The 23,276-nt window shown below is 39.7% G+C and overlaps 1 protein-coding gene across 2 annotated transcripts; it reads right to left on the minus strand.

Annotated features, from left to right (window-relative positions):
* Window positions 1–326: 326 nt before the first annotated feature.
* st8sia3 (ST8 alpha-N-acetyl-neuraminide alpha-2,8-sialyltransferase 3) lies at window positions 327–22,381 on the minus strand. 2 transcript variants are annotated; one of them, XM_071466351.1, is made up of 5 exons: window positions 21,441–22,381; window positions 15,623–15,652; window positions 12,765–12,884; window positions 8,380–8,937; window positions 327–5,254 (listed from the first exon to the last, which is right to left on the minus strand). In XM_071466351.1, the coding sequence occupies exons 1-5, from the start codon at window positions 21,692–21,694 to the stop codon at window positions 4,972–4,974; spliced, it is 1,245 nt and encodes a 414-aa protein (XP_071322452.1). In that variant the 5' UTR covers window positions 21,695–22,381; the 3' UTR covers window positions 327–4,971. The 2 variants fall into 2 exon arrangements, with proteins under 2 accessions (XP_071322452.1, XP_071322453.1); XM_071466352.1 differs by lacking the exon at window positions 15,623–15,652.
* Between the last annotated feature and the right edge of the window lie 895 nt (window positions 22,382–23,276).

Genomic DNA, 23,276 nt, shown 5'->3' on the forward strand with positions numbered 1-23,276 from the left:
AGAGCTGTAATTCCTAAACCCTTGCTCCAATTTGGATGTGAATACTCTCAAATTACAGCTGAGAGTCTGCACTTTAAGCCCATATTGATTATATAATCAATAAACAGCTAAAATAACAAAACTTGTGTCACTGTCCAAATATTTCTGGGCCTAACTGTATGATAAAATATGAGACTTCACTAGAATGTAGGTCCATTTTTTTAAAAAAACATTACAAACCTCAACCTTCAAAATACATAAAAGATTGTTACAAACAACAGAAATGATCAGTTCAGAAACAATCAGTTCACTTCCACTCAAAACAAGACAGGACTCTCTTTGTCAAATTGACAATTTCATTCATTTTAATGACTCAATGATTAAATAAATACAGAGTAGATATATTTTATTTCAAGTATCGGATGACTAAAAGATATTTGTTAATGTACAGCATGTCTAAATGTGGTCTTAGTATATATTACTTTTCATAGAGTGATTTCTAAAGACATATTGATATGGATGGAACCAGCCTCTTTAATTTTCATTCAAGATACAAAAAAAAATACAATCTTGAAAAACATTACCTGATACCGTACTGAGATTGTATATTAAAAATAAAAGTTGAAAAAAGGAGAAAAATTACAACTTACTGACTTCTGTAATGAGTTTGTAATGTGCTCAGGTCAGCAAATAGTATTTTTCTTCCTATCAAATAGTGAATTTAACCTTTGTGCCAACAATCTTTTTGTCAAAGTCCTGAAAATATCACATTAGACACATATACATCTTATTTTGAAATGAAACTGTAGGAAACTAAAAAACAGACACACAAATTAGAGACAAAAACACAGCAGAGATTCTGCTGCAGGTTATAAAAATAGTCCCAGTTTCTCTCCTCACTGTTGTCACAATGACACACAAACATGAAAATACATGAAAAAAACTTTGACAGGAAGAGTCACTGCCAAAAAAAAGTAAAAATTTGATCATTTATTTTTGATATGCCTGAAAACCTGTGCCTATATGTGTAAGTCTCACATGTAAAATGATGTTTCATGATGTGGCCCATGCACCTGTCCTTTATTTTATAACGGCTGGGGGCCTGGCGGTTTGACAGACAGAACCCCTCCTGTTCCTGTTAAACAACAGAATCAACCTCTACCCACACCAGGAAATTATTATATAAATAATAAAAAAAATGTTTATTTGATATTATTATGATATATTATGATTATGGTCGCCAATCCTCATTCTTACTTGTAGCAGTGGCACTATTATAGTTTTGTTGAAGAACTGTCTCACTAATTACCAGGCCACCTGTTCAGTTTATACTGTGTCTCCTTGCAGAAACACAAATATGCAGGAGCAAACTGCTGATGAAAGTGTGAAGAACAATGTGGATATTTAGGAATATGATGGAAATTATCTAGCAACAGAAATATGTGTCAGTTCCACGGTTAAAACTGGAAACCAAGTATTACTGAGAGTTTTGAATCAGAATAATTAATTAATTAATTACAAATGGCAAATACTATTAGGATCTGCAAAACATTAACATTCACCAAAACACACACAGAAGCAACAATAAATGTACTTTGTACAACTGTACCATTCACGAAAACCTGAGTATACAAATGCACTATCACCAAGAGGGCCAAAATCTTTGTCACCAAATTAACAAAAATTTTGGACTGATGGACTGGGGGTGAAGTGAAAGAAAACCTGACCACAACCATTCACCAAAACCATTTAATCCAAATTAAGTTTTTTGTTCTTGATGAAAATTGCAGTTCTGGTATGAATAGAAGGGCTTCTATAGGACATGATGTTAAAAAAATTATATGTGAAAATGTCACTTTCTTCTTTGAATGATTCCTCTTACCTCATGTTGGACTTGTTAGAATCACTTGAACGGGTATCAAAGTGGGAATTAGGATGTGAAACCAAGAAGGATATTTTCTTTCTTCAAGATGAAAGCAGTGCGGTTCAGCATGGGACAACATCTGTCCTGGGTTTCTTTTTTTTTAAAGGTAGTTTTTCATTATTACATGTAGACTCCCACAGAAAAGCATTCTGGGGGTTTTAAATTCAAGCCCAGTATCCCTATGTATTCTGTTCATACTGAACAAATTTGCAAAGCTTAGTTTACGCCCAGTGCCAATGTTCAGTGCCAGTGCAGGAAGTACTGAGCCATTTAAGTAGCGCGGTGGAAAGTGAGGGCATCAAGGTCAGGCTGAAGGACTGGGGGGTGTAACACATCCAGTGTTTGTGCAGGGGACTGGAGTTTGCCTCCTTTCACTGTCTCCTTGTAGAATCATAATCCAGCAGCAGCAATAATTTACACTAACATTTACATTCACTGATTTTGCAGACGCTTTTATCCAAAGAGAATTAAAAGTGAGGGACATCACTAAAGCTTCAGTGCAATAGTTTATCCACACTCTTTATCCTTGGCCCTTGTACTTGGTTATTTATTCACACAGAGCAATTCAAAACACCAGTTTTAAAACAGCTGATACTAATTTAGATTTTTCTCGTCAACCCATAACAACTTTTATTTCTATAAAATTTACATGCTAATATGAAATATGACAAAAAAATAGTTATTTCTCCCAAATCACCAAGAAAAAATATAGATCCAAATATCCAAAACAATAAATCAATCAACATTATAATTTATATTGTTGTGCTGCCTGAGAGGTGAGAGACAAATTTCAGGATTTGTGTCCACTAGATATCTTTATTTATGACCATGGCTACACCTGTCCACCAGCGCTTCAGTTTCAAATTTAGTCCCTCATTAACACCCTCCAGCAGCAGCAAATGAACAAAACAACCAGATATGAATGGAGCCACGGGGCTAAAGTGGCAATTTATACTACTACAGGACTATGAGGCTCCTCTAAGATACGTCACCTATTTTCTAATCCTGAAGAAATTACCGCGACACCTAAAACAGAGACGGCAGCATACTGGCAGAAAGTGAACCTTCCTGATAAGTATAGTGCATAGAGTTGGCTACACAACCAGCTAACAGCAGTAATCTTTACATAGCAGGGCTTAAAAAGAAAAATAAAAGAGATAGAACTAATGTGATTTTTTTGAGTACATTTGAACACAATTCACATAATTCACCTAATTCTAAACTATATTGTAGTCTTGTTGTTGCTCGGTTCATTCATGGTGCCTCCGCTGTCTCACTGAGTGACAAGCAAACTGTGACTCCTCCTCCTCTCTGTTGTCATGGTAATGTTACTGTATATACAGCTGCATTTCACTAAGGCGGCAAACAGCTCTACCTTTATACGGTGTTGAATTTAACATCAGCCTCTGTGCTTCTGTGGCTGTGAAGATGTCTTGTGGACACAACCTGACTCAGTATTAAGTCCTTACAGTTTATGGTTGTGCTAGTTGTTGCTGCAGTAAAGTGTTATAACACTAACAGGGCCATAGCAAACAGCTACAGGTGTTAAATAGCCGCAACTGTGATACTTAAATTGAAATTTTGCTGAAACCTTTGCCTCTTCTTGTTTTAAAACCCTCTGTAAACTGCCTGTCCAGCACCAAACAGCCAACAGACACAGTTAACACCTAGCTGGTGAAGATGGCGAAACATTTAGCAGCTAAAGAGCCAGATACTTTTCTTGGTGTTGGTGGAGACCAAACCAGAGCTAAAAGAGCATATTTTGGACTTACATTCATCAGATGGATACAAACACAACTCAAATGATAATAATGTTGCTTTGTATCTGTTGGATGCAGCTTGTTTGCATGTTAGCTGTAACAGCTTTACCAGGTGATATGTCAACATTGCTTTTTCAACTTGTTCTGCAGGCCCCAAGTGACCACAGATTCAGTGAATTCAGTTTTAATCTGTGGTTTCTTTATTTTAATTTTACACTTGTTTCTAAGTTATTTTATAAGAACATCCACCAATTGCATACATTTTAAATGTACTTGATTTAAAGTGTATCATTGGCAAACTGAGCAATAGAAAATAGTCCTGTTCTCAGCTGTTAAACAATTATTGATAAACCAGAAAGTGCTGTAAGTCTTTCCCTGGAGAGTCCAAATGTTTTGACATCCCACAGTGAAGATGTCACACATTAACTGTCCTGCACTGATATCAAAGACTGTGAGATTTTGTTTCATTTGAAAGAGGCCAAAATCACTGTTCTTTTCAGACTATAGAACAATATGACTAGAACCAGGATCAGACCACATTAAATCAACTCAAGGCCCGACCCAACAGATCTGCAGCAATGGGAACAAAAGTGTTTATGACAGTTGCTATTTTTGTTCCTTGTGGTGTGGAAGACAACCAGTGCAACAACTGGGTCATCTGTCATCCCAACAATGTCCCAACAAAAAGAACTGATATTTTTGCCTTCTTTTGTCTATTGTGATAAGTTGGAGCACAGAGCCCTCAATGGTTAACAACGCGGTGAAGCAGAAAAGGAATGACGTCGGAACAGTAACAAACTGCATCAGTGCAGTGGTTTCACTGACTGGATCAGAGGGATCTGCCTTTTTTTAATGCAGCGCTAATGTCGGTCTGAACGCGGCCTTGGTTTTTAAATGGTCACTCTGCTGATTTGCAGCTGTATTGCCAAGAGTGATGAGTGATAAAAACACCATTAGGTAATACGAGCCTGTGATATTCTGCTGAAGAGCAACATTGCCTGGAAGTTCATCTGCAGCCAGCTTTTCCAAAAAAACGAACCGCAGTCCTGCTCGACTTTAGGTTCCAGAGCAGTAGAAAACAAATACACCTTGTTTCATCTTGAGTGCAGGATTATGGGATTTTGCTCAGGGATCTTGGGCTGAACACAGTTTAAGGATCTGTTGCACCAACTCAGTCATACAGCCAAGATGTTGCTTTTGACAAAGTCACATGAATCCTTTTCTGTCCCGTCATTCTGACAGCTCCGGCCCGTGGAAGCACAGGAGAGGCATTCAAAGAAGCGCTGTACCTGCTGCAGTGTTTTAGCCCTAAGCACAGTGGGAGAGAGAGAGCTTCAGCAGTCCCTCCATATGCATCTTGTAGAGGAGTTTGAACTCTGCGGGCAGCTGATGGGATTCCTGCCACTTGGTGGTGAACTTGGTGCCCTTCTTGTCGTAGTAATGGTACGGCAGCTCCTTACCCGTGTTGGGGTCCCAGCCGAAGGGCCAGAAGCCATACAGGTGGATCTGGTCACACATGGATGACGCCAGGGTGTACATCAGGATGCCAGTGCTCAGGCGCTTTGGCGACAGCTGCTTGGTTTTCCAGTAGCTGTTCACGAGAGAAAAGAACATTTTAAGGGCCATACATTTTTCATAATAACATTAAAGTGTAATGATAATAACGTGAAGGATCAAAACAACTGAAGTCTGAAACAGACCAGAGTGGAGCCGTTAAAATTCGCCTCTGCTGCACAGTTGGCTCTGACATTAATGGTTCAGGGTTTTAATAACGTTATTTTAGGGTCAACATTTTTTAATTTTACTCTTAAAACACACAGAATCAGAGTTTATTTTGAATTGGGGAAAAAAAAACAGCTAAAATAATTGTGTTAATCCATGTGAAAATCTGATTTTAAAAGTAACTAAACATCAAAACATTGCTTGTTTTTTTTGTTTTTTTTTAATTTTTATTTTTTACATACCCTTAATTCTTTAAATGTGGGCAGGGCTTTTATTTACCTTAACTACAGATGAGCAATTCTTCATTTAAAACATACCTACATGTGTATAAATGTAAAGAAAGGCCTTTGTGTTTCCTGATCTGCTCCTGCTTGAGCTTGTGGTGATTTTCTGTTTTACGCTAACTCAGCTATTCCTCTTTTGTTACCTGTAATCTTGACAAATTCGGGATAATGTTATTTTCACAGCACTAATTCAATTACTACAACAACAGAGTCAAGCTACATGTTTATTCACCATTCTGTTGTTCTGAGTTTCTCTTCAGAAATACTGTTGTCACTAATTCACTAATTTATTCAGTGTTTCTTTTTTTTTTTTTGCTTTGAAGTTACTATCAATTAATCTCAACCATCTTGGTCTCAATGTTTAACAATAAAAGCCTCCCAGCAGCTCAAATAGTACAATCTCTCCCAATACTGGTAGCTTCTTCTTTTCATGCTTAACAACGACCAAAACCCGACATAGTAGAAATAATCAGAATTACCTAATGATTAAGCATCAATGATGCCAATATGGAAATGTACATTATACTGATTTTACCATATGAGCCATTATAGTACATGTCATTATAATAATAAGCATAAACCTGTATTTCAAAAAAAAAAAGAGATATAACTGTTTGCATTTGTGTCAGGTTGTGTCCATTTATTTGTAGAAGTCATTCATAAAGTCTAAGCTGCTACTGACAAAAGTGACTTTACAGAGATAAATACAAAAAAAGAAAATAATCTGATCACTGCTGATGCTTTCATCGGACAGTCCTGCTCTGCAGCATCACAGAGGGGAAACTCTTCAAACTGGCCTCAACAAAAGCGTCTCCGAGAGTCCTCGAGGTGCTGAAAGCTGTCTGAGCTGCTTAAACGTGGTAATTCTTCCAGAGCAGGTAGATTTAATGGGATTGGTGAAGATTAGGCTACTGTACGAGGCGCCTATTCTGCTGCTACAACACTAAGCACCAGACTTAAATCCCTCTCCACACACACTGTTACAGCTCCACACCATACCTTTCACTAAATAGCTGTTTTCTTATAATCCGGCTTTGGAGCCTAAATCTCCTCTTTGCCATATAGAGCACAGTTCAATACAATACAACCACACGTTAGCCTGGTTCACAAACCATTACAAAGAGGACAGAGATACAGGGGGACCTTTATAGCACAGACAGACAGGTCCTAGCATATTTTCAAAGAAAAAACTATGTAATGTAATTTTTAAGGGACAGCTTTGACCATCGATACCAGGTGGAAATGGTCTAACTGTGGAGGTGAGACAACTTTGACAAGCAGAAAAACACTGTTGCTAGTGATCATGATCCAGGCAGCAATTACTTATCTCCAAAACATACAAGTACAACCAGTGAATAGTAACCAAACAGTGTTGGACTGGAGAACTGCTATATTTGTTCCAAAATTTAACTGATTTTACTAACAAGTATTGTGTGTGTATCTGAAGCCTGATGTGTCTTAGCTCAGTAAGAGCTTATCCTCGCTCAACAAAGTACTGTTGTCAGAAACTATTAAAACACTGAGCCACACTTAAGCTCTAGGTAACAAGTTCCTTTATTACCATGGACACAGACATTGTAGTTTACTTAGATCCAATCCCACACTCACTGTCCTGGAAATACTCACCAGTGCACCAACAGTTTCAGTAACATTTGTTAAAAACTACAGTGCCCAGCTGTTTTGAAGCTGTTTTGTTGTTAAAAAAAATGTAAATGTACTGTGAGGTAGCCTGGAACCAGGCCAATCAGTAAGCTCACAGATTGGTCTGCCCTCCTGCTCAGACAGATTTCCATCCATCCTGAGACAGATCAGGCCAATCACAGGCATTTATGTAAAATGGGGTGGGTTTGATATGCTGAAGCATTTTCATTAACAACCAAGATGGCTGTTGCTAATGTAAAGAGGTTTGTTGAATCCACTATTGCAACAGTATTCGATGAACTGGACAGTATATTTTCTCTAAAAGGACAAACAATTGCACTTCTAGCATTTGTTGATCAGAAAGATGATGCCATGGACAGGATTTGGTAAAAGTTTAATTGACCAATCAGCCCCACTTGTCATCACATGTTAGGTTAGGTTCAATTATTTGTATGTATATCATTTGTACCGTTAGATAAATTGTTTTGTTGGCCTGATTGGTTGTAGGTCTATCCAACTGCGTCCAGAGACATTTTGGTCTGTGATCCTTAGTAACGCTCCTTGGAAACTGAAAATGAACTGAGAGGTTCCAGCCCCATTCATTAAAGCGAACTGGTCTGGCAATGCAAGACTAATTTTGCATCACCATTGTTGGTCTTTCCACTGGATTTGTTGACAGTAAGAAAAATACAGAGTAAGACAAGCCTAACCTTTCACTATGCAAGTTGTATTTTGACCTTGTATCTGGAACAGAAAACATTGTCATGTGATTGGATCAGCCAGCACATGTTTGGAACTAAAAGGTCACCTAACTCCAAATCTCCATGCCCTCTCAATCCTTTGACCTCGGACACATGTTTGTTGATATGCAAACTTTGCATATTGATTTCTGATCACAATCACTCAATCAATCAAGATATGTAAAACAATTATTGATACCAGAACTAGATGTAGAGACAGGTTTTTTGTGGTTATTGCTAAAGTACTGCAGTGTTACTGTGTGTTTGTGTTAGTAACTGTTGATGTGATGTATTTTGTGGATGTAGTGTAGTACTGTGGTGTATCTTACTTGTTGATGTACTGCATGATGTTTCCAGGCCAGGCCAGCTGGACCTTCAGCTGACCTCGATGCTCCACGAAGAAGTCCACCAGTGTTCTCGTCACTGTGGCGGATGTGTGGAAGAAAAACGCCGGGATCCACAAGATGGCACCGTCCAGCTTCTTCAGGCTCAGAAAGAAGTTGTTCCTGTCCTGTACAGTCAGTAAATTGTTGTAGTATTTCTCCAGGATACTGGGGTTAAAGGTTGTCATGTTGGTCCGACGCCCAACGTCCTTCTTAAAGAGCTCGGTCGGTGCAAAGTTGCAGCGGAAGACAAAGTCAAACTTCTCAATCTGGGCTCCACAGCGCGAGCCAGTGAGGATACCACTGTTGCCAACCACAGCGCAGACGTTGTAATGTTTGTTAATAATTGGCGAGACCTCAGGAAGGAGTGAGCGGAAGTTCTCTCCGATGGAGAAGACGTACTTGTGGCTGGAGTAGTCATAATGCATCAGCTGTCCGATTCGGACTGAGTTTCGTGTCAATGTGAAGTTGTGGGGGATGTCGATGTACTGAGAGATCTCATTCCTACAAGACAGAGAGACTTTTTTGTTTACTTACAGTAAGCTTACACAAATCAAACTAAAAATTTCTTCGCAAAAAATGCCATTTTTTTCTACACAGGAAATCTGCAGGGGCTGGACACAGTAACAGCACCAACTACACACATGTTTGGACTGTAGGTTTGTCCAAGTGGACAAAAATAACATGAATCTTTACATTATGGTATTGTATTACACTGTTTACCATGAGTGTTGTTGTTATTATGTCCACCTCATGCAGTTTTAAACCTGTAAGTATGTGAATTAAAAATAAGCAAACATGTTGGATCACTTGTCAACTGTACCTGAACTTCTCATTTTTGATTTTTTCAATGAATATATTGGAAAGTTAAATCTCAACATGTAAACATGAACCTCTGATTCTATAACAACTACAAATACCCAAGCACTTTTTGCAGCAGAGTAATAGATGATAACGTTTCTGTTGAGCCATAGTTAGTATTTTATTTTCTATACCTCCTTGCCGGCAACAGTCGGGCAGCATTATGTTTTCGGGTTGTCTGGTTGTCCATCCGTCCCATTCTTTTGACACAATAATGCCTAGAGGGAATTTCTTCAAATTTGGCATAAACATTCATTTGGGATGAACTGATTAGATTTTGGTGGTCAAAGGTCAAAGGTCAAGGTGACCTCACAAAACACAATTTTTGCCTTGTGATCACGATATCTCCAGAACTCCTCAAGGGAATCCCTTCAAATTTGGGACAAAGGTTCAGATGGACTCAAGGACAACCTGATTCGATTTTAGTGGTCTAAGGTCAAAGTTCAAGGTCAGTGTGACTGCACAAAATACCTTTTAGCCATAACTTCATACTTGACAAAGCAGGTTTGACCAAATTTCACACAAATGATTAATACATTATATGACTCTGGATAAACATGTAATCTGAAACTAGTCTGCAAAGTGGTAATTCTAGTTTTTAAGGTGATATTGCATATCAAGGAATTTTACAGCTGCAGGCACCACCCTGGATATGAAATACAAGTGTATTTGTAATAATGACAAAGAGCGGATTAGAGGAAAAAGCTGATGAAGGGTTTAAAACCAATAGTGAACAGATCTGATGAACTATAATCACAATAAAACCAGTTTATACCAGTTCTGCATTTAGATTGTGCCTAATTCTAATCATTAAACAATGATTATGATGATATAATCCTCAATCTACATCAAACATTATTAGTGTGCAAATTAATGCTTGTGGATGATGGAGGAGCAGACTGTTGATGTTTATACACTTGCTCTCTTGTATCGTTGATTTCATGATTTTAAAATGCATTAGGATGAGATAAAACTGGACACTATCATGCAGAGAGGAGATGATGTAACAAATAGCCCCACTTGGAAGGAATCTGAATGAAAGGTCATGAAACCTGCATGACACCTCGCACCTGTGCAGGAGGGGCTGTGGCCTGGTAGGAGACCACACAGACATCATATAGGACTGTCCAAAATTATCAGAATATTGGCCAAACATACAAAATGAAATAAAATTTTTTTTAGATATAGAATTGCCTTTAGAGCCATCTTACTTACTATTGGTAGTATTACCAGAAAATATAGAAGACAACAATCGGACATTACTACTGGCTGGGGCTGCAGCTTCCTATGGTGGCACAATGAAGGCAGACGGTTAAGGATGTTTAGTCCATTGTAGGGGTGTTGTGATACCATTGCTGGTATTGACTGTGATATGTGAGACCTTGTGGATCTGTTGTTTAGCAGTGTATCTAGTTACCCTCTCATTATCAATTAAAGGTTCTGTAAAGGACATTTTAAACAATTATATGGCACAACTATTTTCTATATAAAGATATAGTGGAGTAATGGCGCCACACCCTCTTTGTAAGCTTTTCTGTTCTTTGTTTTGGTATCTGGTCCAGACGTGTGTGTATGTTTGTGCATGTATGTCTTTCCCTGTTAAATTGTTGGCCACCTACGTCCATTAGACACAGCAACTGCCCACAGGTGAGATGGCACAGTGCAGTACACAGCGTTCAGGTGAAAACAACCTCCCAGAATTTCGTCATTTTCATGTTTTCATCTAAAAAGGCCTCCAACAAAGACAGAGATTAGACTAGAGCATAGTTGGACTGGCCATAGGCTCAAATCCTGGTTGGCTAGGGGGCCGTAAAAACATTGATAATGTTTCGATGTGTTTACTGGCTCTGTCAGGTTCTTGTCTGTGTGCCTGTCATTCATGCGACTGGCAGCAGGTAAGTCCAAGGCTTAATTTCTTTCCCACTCCGACTATGGAGCCAATAGTGCAAATCTCTTCAGTGTGTAAGTAGCTTGATGCTGCATAATGTTACATGTCTGTTCTCATTAGTGACCGGCTACAGTAGCATGATAATGTTCGCTAACTCGCTGTTCCCAAGATTAGGAATTTGTTTGGCAAATGTTGCTATCGCTACCTGTCAGCACCGGTGTGGAGCATATCATGGCAGTGCTAGCACAGGCTAACAGTTGTGGCTGGATTGTTTTTTTGCTGGCTCTCGTGTACACAGGGTAATTTTATTCAGTTGTGTGTTTAGTGGCTGTTTTCACTGGAATAACGCACAGCTGAGAACTGAGAACCCAAGGGAGGAATGTTGTGGCCAAAAAAAAATAAATAAATAAAGCTGAATTTGAATGATCACTTTTTTTCCCCAAAATCTTCTTCACATATCACAATAATATTATTGTGAATTCTTTTTACCACAATGAAGTGAAGACCTGAAAAAAAAGACTTGCATTCAAGGCCTTCACACTTAACTTGAGGCAGGCTTTGATAAAGCATGTCACTTGCCCTGGACTTGTCTCAACTGACTTGAGACTCGACCTGGTCTTGCATTCAAGAGCTCAAACTCAATGCTTGCCTTCAAAGACGGGACACTTCACCTGCGATTTGCTTGGGCAAGATTCACACCCTTGATTTGGACTTGTTTCATCTGACTTGAGACTTGCCTTGGACTTGACATGAAGTTGAGACTTACAGTAATTAGACTGATCTCAAACTAGTCTGAGTCAAAACAGTTAAGTGTCACATGACTTTTTGTTGTCAGACTCTAAATCAAACATTTCTGCATATTTAAAAATATATATCTTTCTTTAATCCCTGAGTTTTAGTCCTTTATAAATTTAGTTGCTTATACATGAACCTAAATAAATTCACATTCAATAAGCAGGTTCAATACTGGAATCAGATTCAATAACATGCTTTTGAAATCCAACACCAGCCAATGTTTCTACTTAAACACTATGTGAATTCTGCCTTATTTTTATTACTGTAACTTTAGTGAAGTGCTATTTGCTCAAGAAATAAAAAGCTGAAGTTTTTCTTACAACTAGTGCTCACTGCTGTAAGTGCTAAAAGCATGCAGAGCTTTCAGGATTGTCGAAAACATGACAGAAAGGGAGAGATTGTGTGTGTGTGTGTGTGTGTGTGTACTTGTACTTGCTACATAGTAAGGACCAAAAAAAGTATTTTACCAACAGCGTGAGGACATTTTGGGAAAGTGAGGACATTTTGGCCGGTCCTCACTTTTTGAGACACCTTCAAATCACATGTTGAGGGTTAAGACTTGGTTTTAGAGTTATGGTTAGAATTAGGTTTAGGTTAAGGTCAGGGTCAGGGTCAGGGTTAGGGTTAGGCACTCAGGTGTGATGGTTAAGGTTAGGGTAAGGCGCTAGGGAATGCATTATGTCAATGAGTGTCCTCACAAAGATAGAAGTACAAGTATGTGTGTGTGTGTGTGTGTGTGTGTGTGTGTGTGTGTGTGAATGTGTGGGTGTAGGGGGGCACAACCTACCTCTGCTGCATAAAAGCACTGCTGTTGTACCTCCATTTAGAGGAATTCTGCAGGTCCTCGCTGAGAGCATTGGTCAGAGGAGTGAAAGCTGGATCCAAATACTTCATCGCCAGCTGGGAGCTACATAAAGCAGGAGTAGAAGACATGGAGGTTAACCCAGGCTTCCTGCATTAGGAGGAGGTCAGCCTCATCCACTTGCGCTTTAAAATGTTTTGAGAAGCATTTTAGCTCTTCTAAAACAAGGTCTGCTGGAAGCATCCTCTTTTAGCAGCTTTGAAACACAAGCAGTCAGATGATCAGACAGGTTACAGCCAGATTATCTAAATCAAGTTTCACACGTGGATTTAACTATTTGCTTGGTTTTGTTTGAATTTCGTCCTTTTCTCTATCAGTCGCACCTTCTTCACAGAGCTAAAATGCCTGCAAAAGAAGATGAGTGAAATGTGCAAGTGTTTGAGGAGTCATTCAGCAAATGCATTTTCGTTTCATTCCTTTAGGAAACCAGCTGCAGTTAAAACTGATTCGGACAGTTTTATTTACACTATCAGCTCAGTGTAAATGCAGAATTACAGCCTTTTTCCTACTCGTGAATCTAGTTTAAAATCACTTCAGTGTACTGTGGGAAAATGAGCAATCAGGCCAAACTGTTGCAGCATTTCAGTCCATCTTAGCAAGTTAAACTCAGTATGTGGAGTAAAATATTTACCCTTCATCCAAATTCAGTTTCATGTAGGCTACTTATTTCATTTGCAGGTTTTATAGCAGCCATTCACATCTTGAATGATGTTTGTTTACTGCATTTCATTGTCAAATCTATTAGTGTTTTTTTATACTAAACATGAGGTCAGGGTACTTGTTAAGATGAACACTTTTCCGCAGTGCAAGATGCCTCAATTTTTCCATTTCCCTCTAATGATAATCCCCACAAGTAAGTAAATAAAAGCCAAGACCTAACCATGAGATTAACCTTGTATAGCCCAAACTTTGTCCATTTGTTGCATGGAAATCTTGACATTTTGAATGTATTTGTTTTTCTGGTCCACGTTGCTGTCGCCTGGTAGGATGACTTCCTTCTCAGGCCAGAGCTCAGTCCACATTTCCTGTAAGCAACACTCCATGTTTTACCAAGGGGCAAATGAGGAAATGGTTATCTGCTTCATCTCTGTGCAGGCAAAGGACGTGTTTGGCCTTGCTTAACGGAAAACGTTTGTTAGCCTAGCTCTAACGACTAGTATCTTGTTTATTAAGCAGATGTATTAATAGAAACATAAAATACATAAATAAATATCCCAGTCATGATTTCTTTCAGGTTTTTTACATTCTTTAAAAAAAGGGCGGTTGCTAACAAATGGCTAAATGAGACTACAGGGGTTGTCAGGAACATCCACCTTTACAGCCTCATCGTGTTTGTACTTGAACTTTTGCAAACTATTTCTAACTCTGTAAGAGGAAAGGCTTTTGTAGGCTTTCGTCCACATAATAAAGCTACTGAGAAACAGAATGTCAGGGTTTCATAACTTGAACTCTACAGGGAAAGGTGTGAAACTAACTTGTTAGCTACCAAGATACACCACATCAAGCAGCATTGTCACAGGGTGTATTTTTGCTATTTCTTGATAGAGATAGGATAGCAGTTTCACTCTTCTTCTTTGTGCAAGGAAGGCTAAACATATCATGGATTGGATGCACAGAGATGAAACTGATCTTCTCATCAGACTCTGGGAAGAGGATTTCCAAAAATATCAGGAAAGGCGGTTTAATCTGAGAACTTCCCTCTGTTTCCCGCCACCTTTGACTGATCAACAAAATGTCAAGGTTTCAGGTCAAGGCTCTGCTATGGCAGACACAACTGGTCAAATAGTATTTGCAAGTTAAGTTTGGTTCATCTAGCAAGGAAAACCAGGCCGGTGGTGATTACTACATCAGGACAATTCAGACAGTGTCAGACATTTGATCACTGAGGCTTGGATGAAATCCAACAAAAGCTTCTGTGATCATTCAGTAATTAATCATATTGTTCTGTATGGCAACCCCCACCTCTGTGGTGCCCAGCCAGGCTAAAACAAACCCTAAAAAGTATAAATAAATACTATTTGACCTGGATGTGATGGCAGTCGGACCTGCAGCAGCTTTATCGTGTTGTTGCAGCATCTACCATCTTTGCAGATAGTGAGAGTCAGCCAGAGAGGTGCAGTGCTGAATCAGGATCAGCATCAAATACTGATTCGAATTTGCCCAAAAGCAAATTGGAGTTGAGAAAGCATCTCATTTTGTATCAAGACTTCTTAGTTTGGGCCAAATATGTAGATGATTCATGTTAGTGTCAAGGAATACAACCTTTAATAGCATATTATTATATCATACGATTATTTCAAGTTTTATTTCATGCTGTTTCTCATCCAACACCACACCATCCGAAAGGCTTTGAGAAAACTGGACTTGATGTTTCTTTGTGGCACAAACAGTTTGATGGCTGAATGTCTCATCTCAGTTAAAAAAAAAAAAAAAAAGCTGAAGCACAAGCTGCTGCTGATTTTACAAATAAGACTTAAGAAACTTTTTCTACGAATGTCAAAGACTCCCACACTGCAAATGATCAACAGATGGAACTATGCTTGTTGCTCAATGTCATACCATCGACAGACAGACAGACAGACAGACAGACAGACAGACAGACAGACAGATAGATAGATAGATAGATAGATAGATAGATAGATAGATAGATAGATAGATAGATAGATAGATAGAGAACCATAGGTAAAGATCAAACTGACAGAGAAAAATAAAAATGTTTAAAGAGAGGACAGACAGAGTACATCCTTGTGTTTGTAATTAAAACGTCAGCACTCTGTATTCACCTCAGGTCTGGTTTGCGAGGCGGCCTCTCGCTGCAGCGGGGATGTGAAAAAAAAACATAAACTCTTATCTTCATCAGTTTCTTTAAAATGACATTCAACGGAGAGAAAGTAATAATAAAAATAGAGTGTGAAGACCTGGCATGCAGAAGTGACACGTATTTCAAATACTTACTGTATGTCATATTATTGTGACAATACAACACTTATAATTGTGATATTGTACAGCTATAATGGTGATCATTTTAGTTGTATGGCACTTTTTGCAACAAAAACAAAGTGCTGACGAAATAAAAAGACAAACATTTTGACAGTCAAGCACAGTTACAGACAGATTTAGTCTAACAACACTGAGATGATATATCCATCCATCCATCCGTTTGTCACAGTGCTGATATTTAGAGACAAACCACCATTCACACTCATATTCACGTTGACACGTTTATTTAAAAATAAGTATGAAAGTAAACACTTTAGCTTCAAAATATCAGCGTGTTAGCATTGTCATCGTTAGCTCAAGCACCACTGTGTCAAAGTCTCACAGAGCTGCTGGCATGGTTGTTGACTCTCACGGTTTTTTGTTCCTCTATTAAGAGACAGATTGTTCTTCATGCAAAAACAGTGTTGACTGCTACAGCAAACAGAGAGGCACAGTGAGGGGTCGGGTATGATGGAAAAATAGCTACAACTTTGACTTTTGGTTAAGTTTTTTCTGTGTTTCAAAGAGAAAACATTTGGAATATGTTGTTTTTAATCAGTGTTGACATGTTGAAGGACAGACAGACCATAACATTGACCTGCATCCTCTCCATCTGCTGGCTGCACCGCATCAAAACCACAAATTTCCCTGAATCACCATGTTCCTGATGATAAACTCCGACTCCTCAACAACACTGCATATAGGTTTGTCCACTACCAAAGTGTTTTCTCTTCAAAATGCTGCTCTCCATCACATCTAACTCACTCTGAGGCGTAACCTTGGCTTGTGGTGACAGCAAGCCAGGAGGAAAATGATTACAGGCAGGAGGGAAATGAATGCAGCTCTTGTGCTGTAAATCAGAGCCAAAGACGGCTCACTGGCCTCCAGAACCTCTGTCAGACCAATGCTGCTTTAGCATCACACTCCACACCTGCTCGAGCATGTTGAACAATCAAGATTTGCAGAATGATTTTCCATCTAGGTGTACTGCAGTGGCCCCGAAGTCACCTGTTATATCACATCAGAGTGGTGTCAACAGATATCCTGTTCGGACTAGAATCAGAAGCAGGAGAAATGCAGTAAACCTGGGCATATACACACCTCACACACACACACACACACACACACACAAAAGGTCGGACCATCTTCAGATGCTCAGATACACTGCCTCATTAATAATAAACTAGTAATTCAGAGCTGGAGCTCAGCCCCCTCTCCTCATTTTACTCTGTGCCAATAGGCTCTGTTTCCAGCATTGCTGCTTTCTTTATCAGTCTTCCTGAAAAGTTGAAGCATTATCCACATTCTAATATGAATGTGAATCAGCTGCTTGGATGGTATATGTATCTTATCGATAGGCAATGATGTCCCGATTTAAATCAGTTTTGATTCAGAAAGCCCAAAATTGATTCAACTTCATTCAGTTAAATTCTTGATGAATCAGATAAATACCAATGCTGTGTAAATCGCTTCTCAGAATCACATTTCCTGTTTTCCTCTATATTCACGAGTGACCAGCATTGTTTCCATGAACATAAAACTGTGTAAAGGGAACATTATCAGTTCAATTGGACACACATTTTCTGGTTTTGAAACTGTGGACCAAGGATTTATTTTCCTTTGAAAATGCAAAATGACAAAAACATGATACATCCATGATACATCCAACCACGCTAACATCTCTACAACAAATACAAACTGAGAGCGCGCATCATTGTACAGTTTTTTTCCAGTCTATCCCATAGCCAATGTTAGCATTAATAGCTGTTTAATTACCAGTGGTGCCAAAAGCTTCAACCATCATTACAATCATTGCATTTACAGTACAAAAGGTCAGAATACACCCTCCGAGCAGCGCTACCTCCTCATGACAGACTGCATGCTAACAGTGACTCAATATCGGCAAGTGACAAATAAGAGCTAGCTAATTAGCATGCTAACTGCAGTAAAGAAAAATAAGTGATAGGAATAGAAGCAAAAGGCAGATAGTTCTTGGCGAGTGAAGAAATTAAGTTTGATGCTATTGTTCACCTTGACTGGTAAGTAATTGGCTGTTAATGTTGACTATGTATCAATACCAACACTTAGAGGTAACTTTTACAATTTAAAATGACTTTTCATGCTCATTGTAATGTCCTCAATGTCTAGTGTCCTCAAAACAGAAACTTCACACATCATTCATCCCTAACTGAATCGCTAACAACAAGTAATCACTGAATACACGTGACATTTAGCACAGATGTTCTTATTCATTGGGGTCAATAGAGTATCAATAGAACCAGGCTGTTTTTGAAACTTATAATAGAGACCTTTTTTACTAATTCTCTTGTTTTAAGTTGATTTGATCACATAGTTTATAGTGTGCACCTTTCTTATTGACTTAAGCTACTGTCAATAAAAAATGTTATTTCCTGCACAAATATTTCACATTAAAAGCCCTGCTTCAACTGAAAGGGTATAATGCCTCACTTTCCTGTTTGCCCTCCCTGTGCAGGAGGAGCTGAGTTTCACTGACAGCAGCTAAACACTGATCAAAAGAACAGCAAAGTACAAGAAAAAACATTAGTGGATGAAAACAGCATTTATAAGAGAAGCAAATGGTTCATGCATTACCCACAGGTCCTGCTCAGTCTGAGTCAGTGAATGTTTTCCTGTGCGATATACTTTTACTCTATAAAAGCAGGAAAAAAAACTTGGGCAACTGTTTGTTTTTGTTTTCATTTAAATAATTTCCTACAAGAATACTTGGCAAAGTGACTAAAAGAGAGCCAGAAGAGCTGAGTGAATGAGCTGATCTAGTTCACAGCTGTGGGATAAAGTGACAGATGCCCTGTTTTCCTTCAGGCTGACACACACTCACACTGACTTGAAAACACACTGACATGTACTACATTTAGACCAGTTCATTATAGCAAAGCTGTATCCTTAATAAAAAATCAAGCCAGCCAATTAGTGTCATCCACCACTGATGTGAAAAATATGTTGTAGTTGTATGTCTGGTGCAGAAGGCTCTTGATAATTTTAGATTTGTTAGTTCAGCGCAGACGTTTACTGCAGGTGATCAGATTGCCACCAATCATCTGTCACCACTTGAGCTGCTCTGAATTCATGCAGTTCCCAAATACTTTAACATATAGCTAAATATACATATAACTGCTAGTAGTAGTAGTAATAATGCCAACAGTGGTCCTCTGGTAAAGGGGTAGGGGGAGTAAGAAAGCTAGTATAGTGTTGGCAAAAGAAGAAGTAAAGATGTGGGGAAATAGTAAAATATGTGTAGTAGTAATGATGTAAGTGTAGTATTTTGTAGAAGCAGCTGTCATAGTAGGTGCAGTAATGGTGTCGCTAGTAGTACTGCATTGGTACTAGTAGGAATAAGAATACCAGGTTACTTAAGTAGCTGAAAATAGTAGTGGGAAAGTACTAAAACAGTAGTAGCAGCAATAATCGAAGTAAATAGTACGGGTATGACTATGTGTAGAAGCAGCAGTAATGGTAAGAGTCATAGTGGTGTTACTACTAGTAGTGGTTTGTGTCACATGTTGGAGTATTTTTCAGATTTTAACTGTATAATTAATTAAAGAGATGGGACTGGGAGGCAATTAGCTTATCTTAGCATAAAGACTGGAAACAGGTAGAAACATCTAGTCTGGCTCTGTCGTATTTGACAAAATATACCCCAGGTACTCTGTTTAATCTATACACAAACGGAAAAGTAAAACTAGTTTGTGGTTGTAAGAGGAGTCCATGATATAACTGTTGCTTGGTGAAGAGCTGCCAGCTGCAGGAACTTCCTGGAATCTTGTCATCACGATGAGGCCACCAACAGTGATCTCAAAAAGTCACGGGTCCTGTTTCTCAAAGAAGCACACAATTTCTTATTGTGTGTGGATTGAACAAATGGGACAAAGCATGTTAAAGTGTGCTTTAGAGGTGCTTGCTGAACGTCGAACAGAGCCAATCTCGCTGTTACCCTGTGCTTCCTGTCTTGAAGGTAACCTAGGCTAACCACATCCTGATTTCAGTGCTGTAACTAAAACAAACACATGTCAACAACATCTAACTATTGGCAAGAAAGCGAATAAGTGAGAGCTATCCCCCAAAATGTTGCAGTATTAATTTAGTGTTAATTATAATCAGTTCACTATTTCATTTTTTGGCACAAGGATTTCAGTTAATATCACCACAGATCCAGATCCAGATATTAACAGCAGCTTCTGTCCACAGACATCGTGTCAGTTTCAGCCTCCGGTCTTCTCTCTTCTGTCCCCCGCTGCAGCAACCTCAGCTGCTTGTTCTAATATTTTGTCTCTTTCCATTTATCTCTTATAATTTCTATTATATTGTATTTTGTTGGTCAACAGTAACCAGGGGCCCATCATCTCATAATCTGTTCATGGTTATTGAGAAACTGGTCACTTCATTTTACATGTCTGCCAGTGTGTTGTCATGGATACTTGTACTTTTTCTGTAAAATGCCTGTTTGTGTATGAACTGTGCTTGGTTCTTGATTTTTAAATATATATGTCTAATCAGTGGACTTGGAGTAAAGTGGTTAGTGATTAAAATGAAAGATTTTGGTGAGGTTTTGCTGCTGCCACTTTTCCTGATAAACCATTTGGCCAAAAGTATTTGGACACAGCTGAACATCTCTACCCAAAACCATGAGCATTAATCATCTGCTATAACAGCTGCACTTCTAAGAAGGCTTTCCATCAGATGTTGGAAAACTGGCTGCAGGAATTTGCTTGCTGCAAGAGCATTAGTGAGGTCCAACACCAAGTCAGTCCAAGGCCTGGCTCAAAGTTGGCATTCAAGCTCATCCCAAAGGTGTTAGGTGGAGTTCGAAGTCAGGAGTGTCATTTTCCTCCAAACCAAACTGAGAAAACTTCTCGATTGACCTGAGGGCATTTTCATGTGTAAAGGGTCCAACTCCTGACACAAAGCAGCCGAGAAGGAATTACATTAACATGCTTATTTATGTGAAACACATAGTTGCATGCTGTAGCATTTGCATTTCCTTTCATTGGAACTAAACCAAACCGTGGAACCAAACCATGCAAAAAGACTCCAAGACTAAATATATACCACGGTATGTGGACGAGAGTGTGCACATGCTTTTGGCCATTTGATGTATAAATGATGAGAATGAACACTTCACTAAAGTCTGGTCTGAGAAACAGGAAACCTCTTCGCACTGTGATTAACCAGTCTAGAATGAAAATACTGCAGGTAACCACAGCTGCTCAGTGTGTGAGCAGTCAGGCCTCACACAGCAAAGAGGCCTTCAGCTGAGTCTGATCGGCACAGGGCCACATCCTTCAGCGCTACTTTGCTAGATATTTCATCGGACATGTTTTTTCTTATTTTATGGCTCCATTCCACAACCACAAACTGTGCAATGCAGTTACAATTTATGAGGATTTAATGTCATTCACAATCTAAACAATCCAGAAATAGCCAACCCTATTAGAAGAAATGCTGCATCAATAGGTTAAATACAACAGTTTTTTTCTAGCATGTCAGCATATACCGAAAATAAAATCCAAACACTCAGCTGATCTGATGCAAACCAACACTCAGCATTTACAGCTGCATGTCAACAGCCTTGCCTGGACTCACCGAAACCCAGCGTGAAACATGTACATCCTGGGTCCTCCATTAGGTCCGTATCTGGGGGTGCTGAGCAGGAAGTCCTTCTTGATGGACACGTAGCTGATGAGGGACAGGATGAGCAGCGCCACGCTGAACATGACCAGCCCCAGCGCACTGGCGATCCGCACCATCCTGCCTCTCTGCGGGAAGCAGCCCCCCCGGACCAGAGGATCACTCACCGGCCAGGACGATGAGACAGCGAGCACCCAGGCGCACCGCATCAGCGGCAAAGCGAAAGCGGAGACGCAGAGACCATGTAAGGAGCAAACGCAGATGCGGCGTCGCTCGGCTGTAGCTTTATCTTACGCTGAGTTTCATCGACGGAGTGGGAAGCTGCGCGGCAGCGCTAACGCATCGGCGGCAAACGGAAGCGCAGAGATGCAAAAGGCCGGAAAGGCGAAAAAGGACGCGCCAGCCGCGGATTTACAGACGCCTTCAACAGAGGCCATGAAGGCTACAGAGTCCATGTGTGGAGCAAGAATGAAGAGCGGTTTGTAGCCGATTTAATAACCTGAACATGAGGCAAAGAGGTAACGACGCGGCAGCGGAAGAAAAGACGCAGGAAGAACGAGTGTGACGCATGGACAGTCCATGTATCCGGGCATGGAGAGCAGAGGAGGGAAGAGGGTGGGGGGGATCTTGGAGGTTTTTCTGCAGGCATGCAGGATCAGATTGCAGCCGGTTTCATAACCTCAAGCCGATGCAATCAGGCGGCTGGGAGAAGATTGAGGCGGCGGGTGGATGCTGTCCCCTCTCTTCATCTGCATCCTCGGCGTCGCTCCCCTCCTCTCTGCCCTCTCTCTCCGGTAGTCTAATTAATTAAGCCCGAGTGTCGCTTTAAGGAGACGCAGCTCTTGTATCGCGGTAATCAGATGAATAGCAGCCGCAGCAGCAGCAGCCGAGGCGGGGCTCTGCGTCCTGATGGAGGCAGAGAGACGCAGGGACAGGACGCACTCAGGGCTGCAGGGGCGTGAGGTGTCACTGTGTAAACACACTCTGCCCACAGTACCTGGAGATACTGAAACACATCTGTTTTCTGTCCATGTCAAAGCAGAAATGTGTTCGTTTTTTTAATGAAACATCTCTGTGGAAATACATTAGTGTTCTGTAGTCACCTGTATAACATGAACACACGGCCTGTACCGTAATTAGAACCTATATGTTCACATGTGGACAAATATTTTGATTCAGTGATCTTTCTCACACATTAAAAACAATAGGCCTAGGTCACAGTAGGCTTTGTGGGTGTGTTTATTGATACTGTATATATATATATATATATATATATATATATATATATATATTAAAAACAATAGACCTAGGTCACAGTAGGCTTTGTGGGTGTGTTTATTGATACTGTATATATATATATATATATATATATATATATATGTTTGAATATGTTGTGTAATAACCCTAACCACTGATCCCGGTGGCGAGTTTACATCAGTCAACTATGATCACATGATCAACTGTTAGACTGACTTTGTGAAAAGTTTCCTCATGTGGAGGAGATGAGGCAGCATCATATCAGACGATGCCACAGACACAGGCTGGAGGGTTGTAATCAGTGTGGTGTCAAGCAGCAGGTGAATGTTCATGTTGTGAGTGAACTAATTTACTGACTTGTGTCCGGCAAATGAAGGCACATTAGAAACTTCCATTCAGAGACTGAAGCTGCAGCGCGGTCAGAGGTCAAGCTAAGCTAGGCTATGAAATCATAGCTGAGCTAGCTTTCATCTCCAGCGGCTCTGTGGCACCAGCACAATCTGTCCGAGTGCAAAGAGTCTGACTTTGTCATGT

The sequence above is a fragment of the Trachinotus anak genome, unplaced genomic scaffold (assembly GCF_046630095.1).
Source record: "Trachinotus anak isolate AG129_WGS33_773 ecotype Australia unplaced genomic scaffold, CSIRO_AGI_Tana_v1 ptg000028l, whole genome shotgun sequence".
NCBI lineage: Eukaryota > Metazoa > Chordata > Actinopteri > Carangiformes > Carangidae > Trachinotus > Trachinotus anak.

Bases quoted from the DNA above. Each gene is read 5' to 3' on its own strand.
- st8sia3 (XM_071466351.1), bottom strand. From the start codon at position 21,694: ATGCGGTGCGCCTGGGTGCTCGCTGTCTCATCGTCCTGGCCGGTGAGT. The intron at 15,653-21,440 runs GTGAGTCCAGGC...TCCCCGCTGCAG, and splicing joins ATGTTTCACGCTGGGTTTCG to CGAGAGGCCGCCTCGCAAAC. The intron at 5,255-8,379 runs GTAAGATACACC...TCTCGTGAACAG, and splicing joins ATCATGCAGTACATCAACAA to CTACTGGAAAACCAAGCAGC.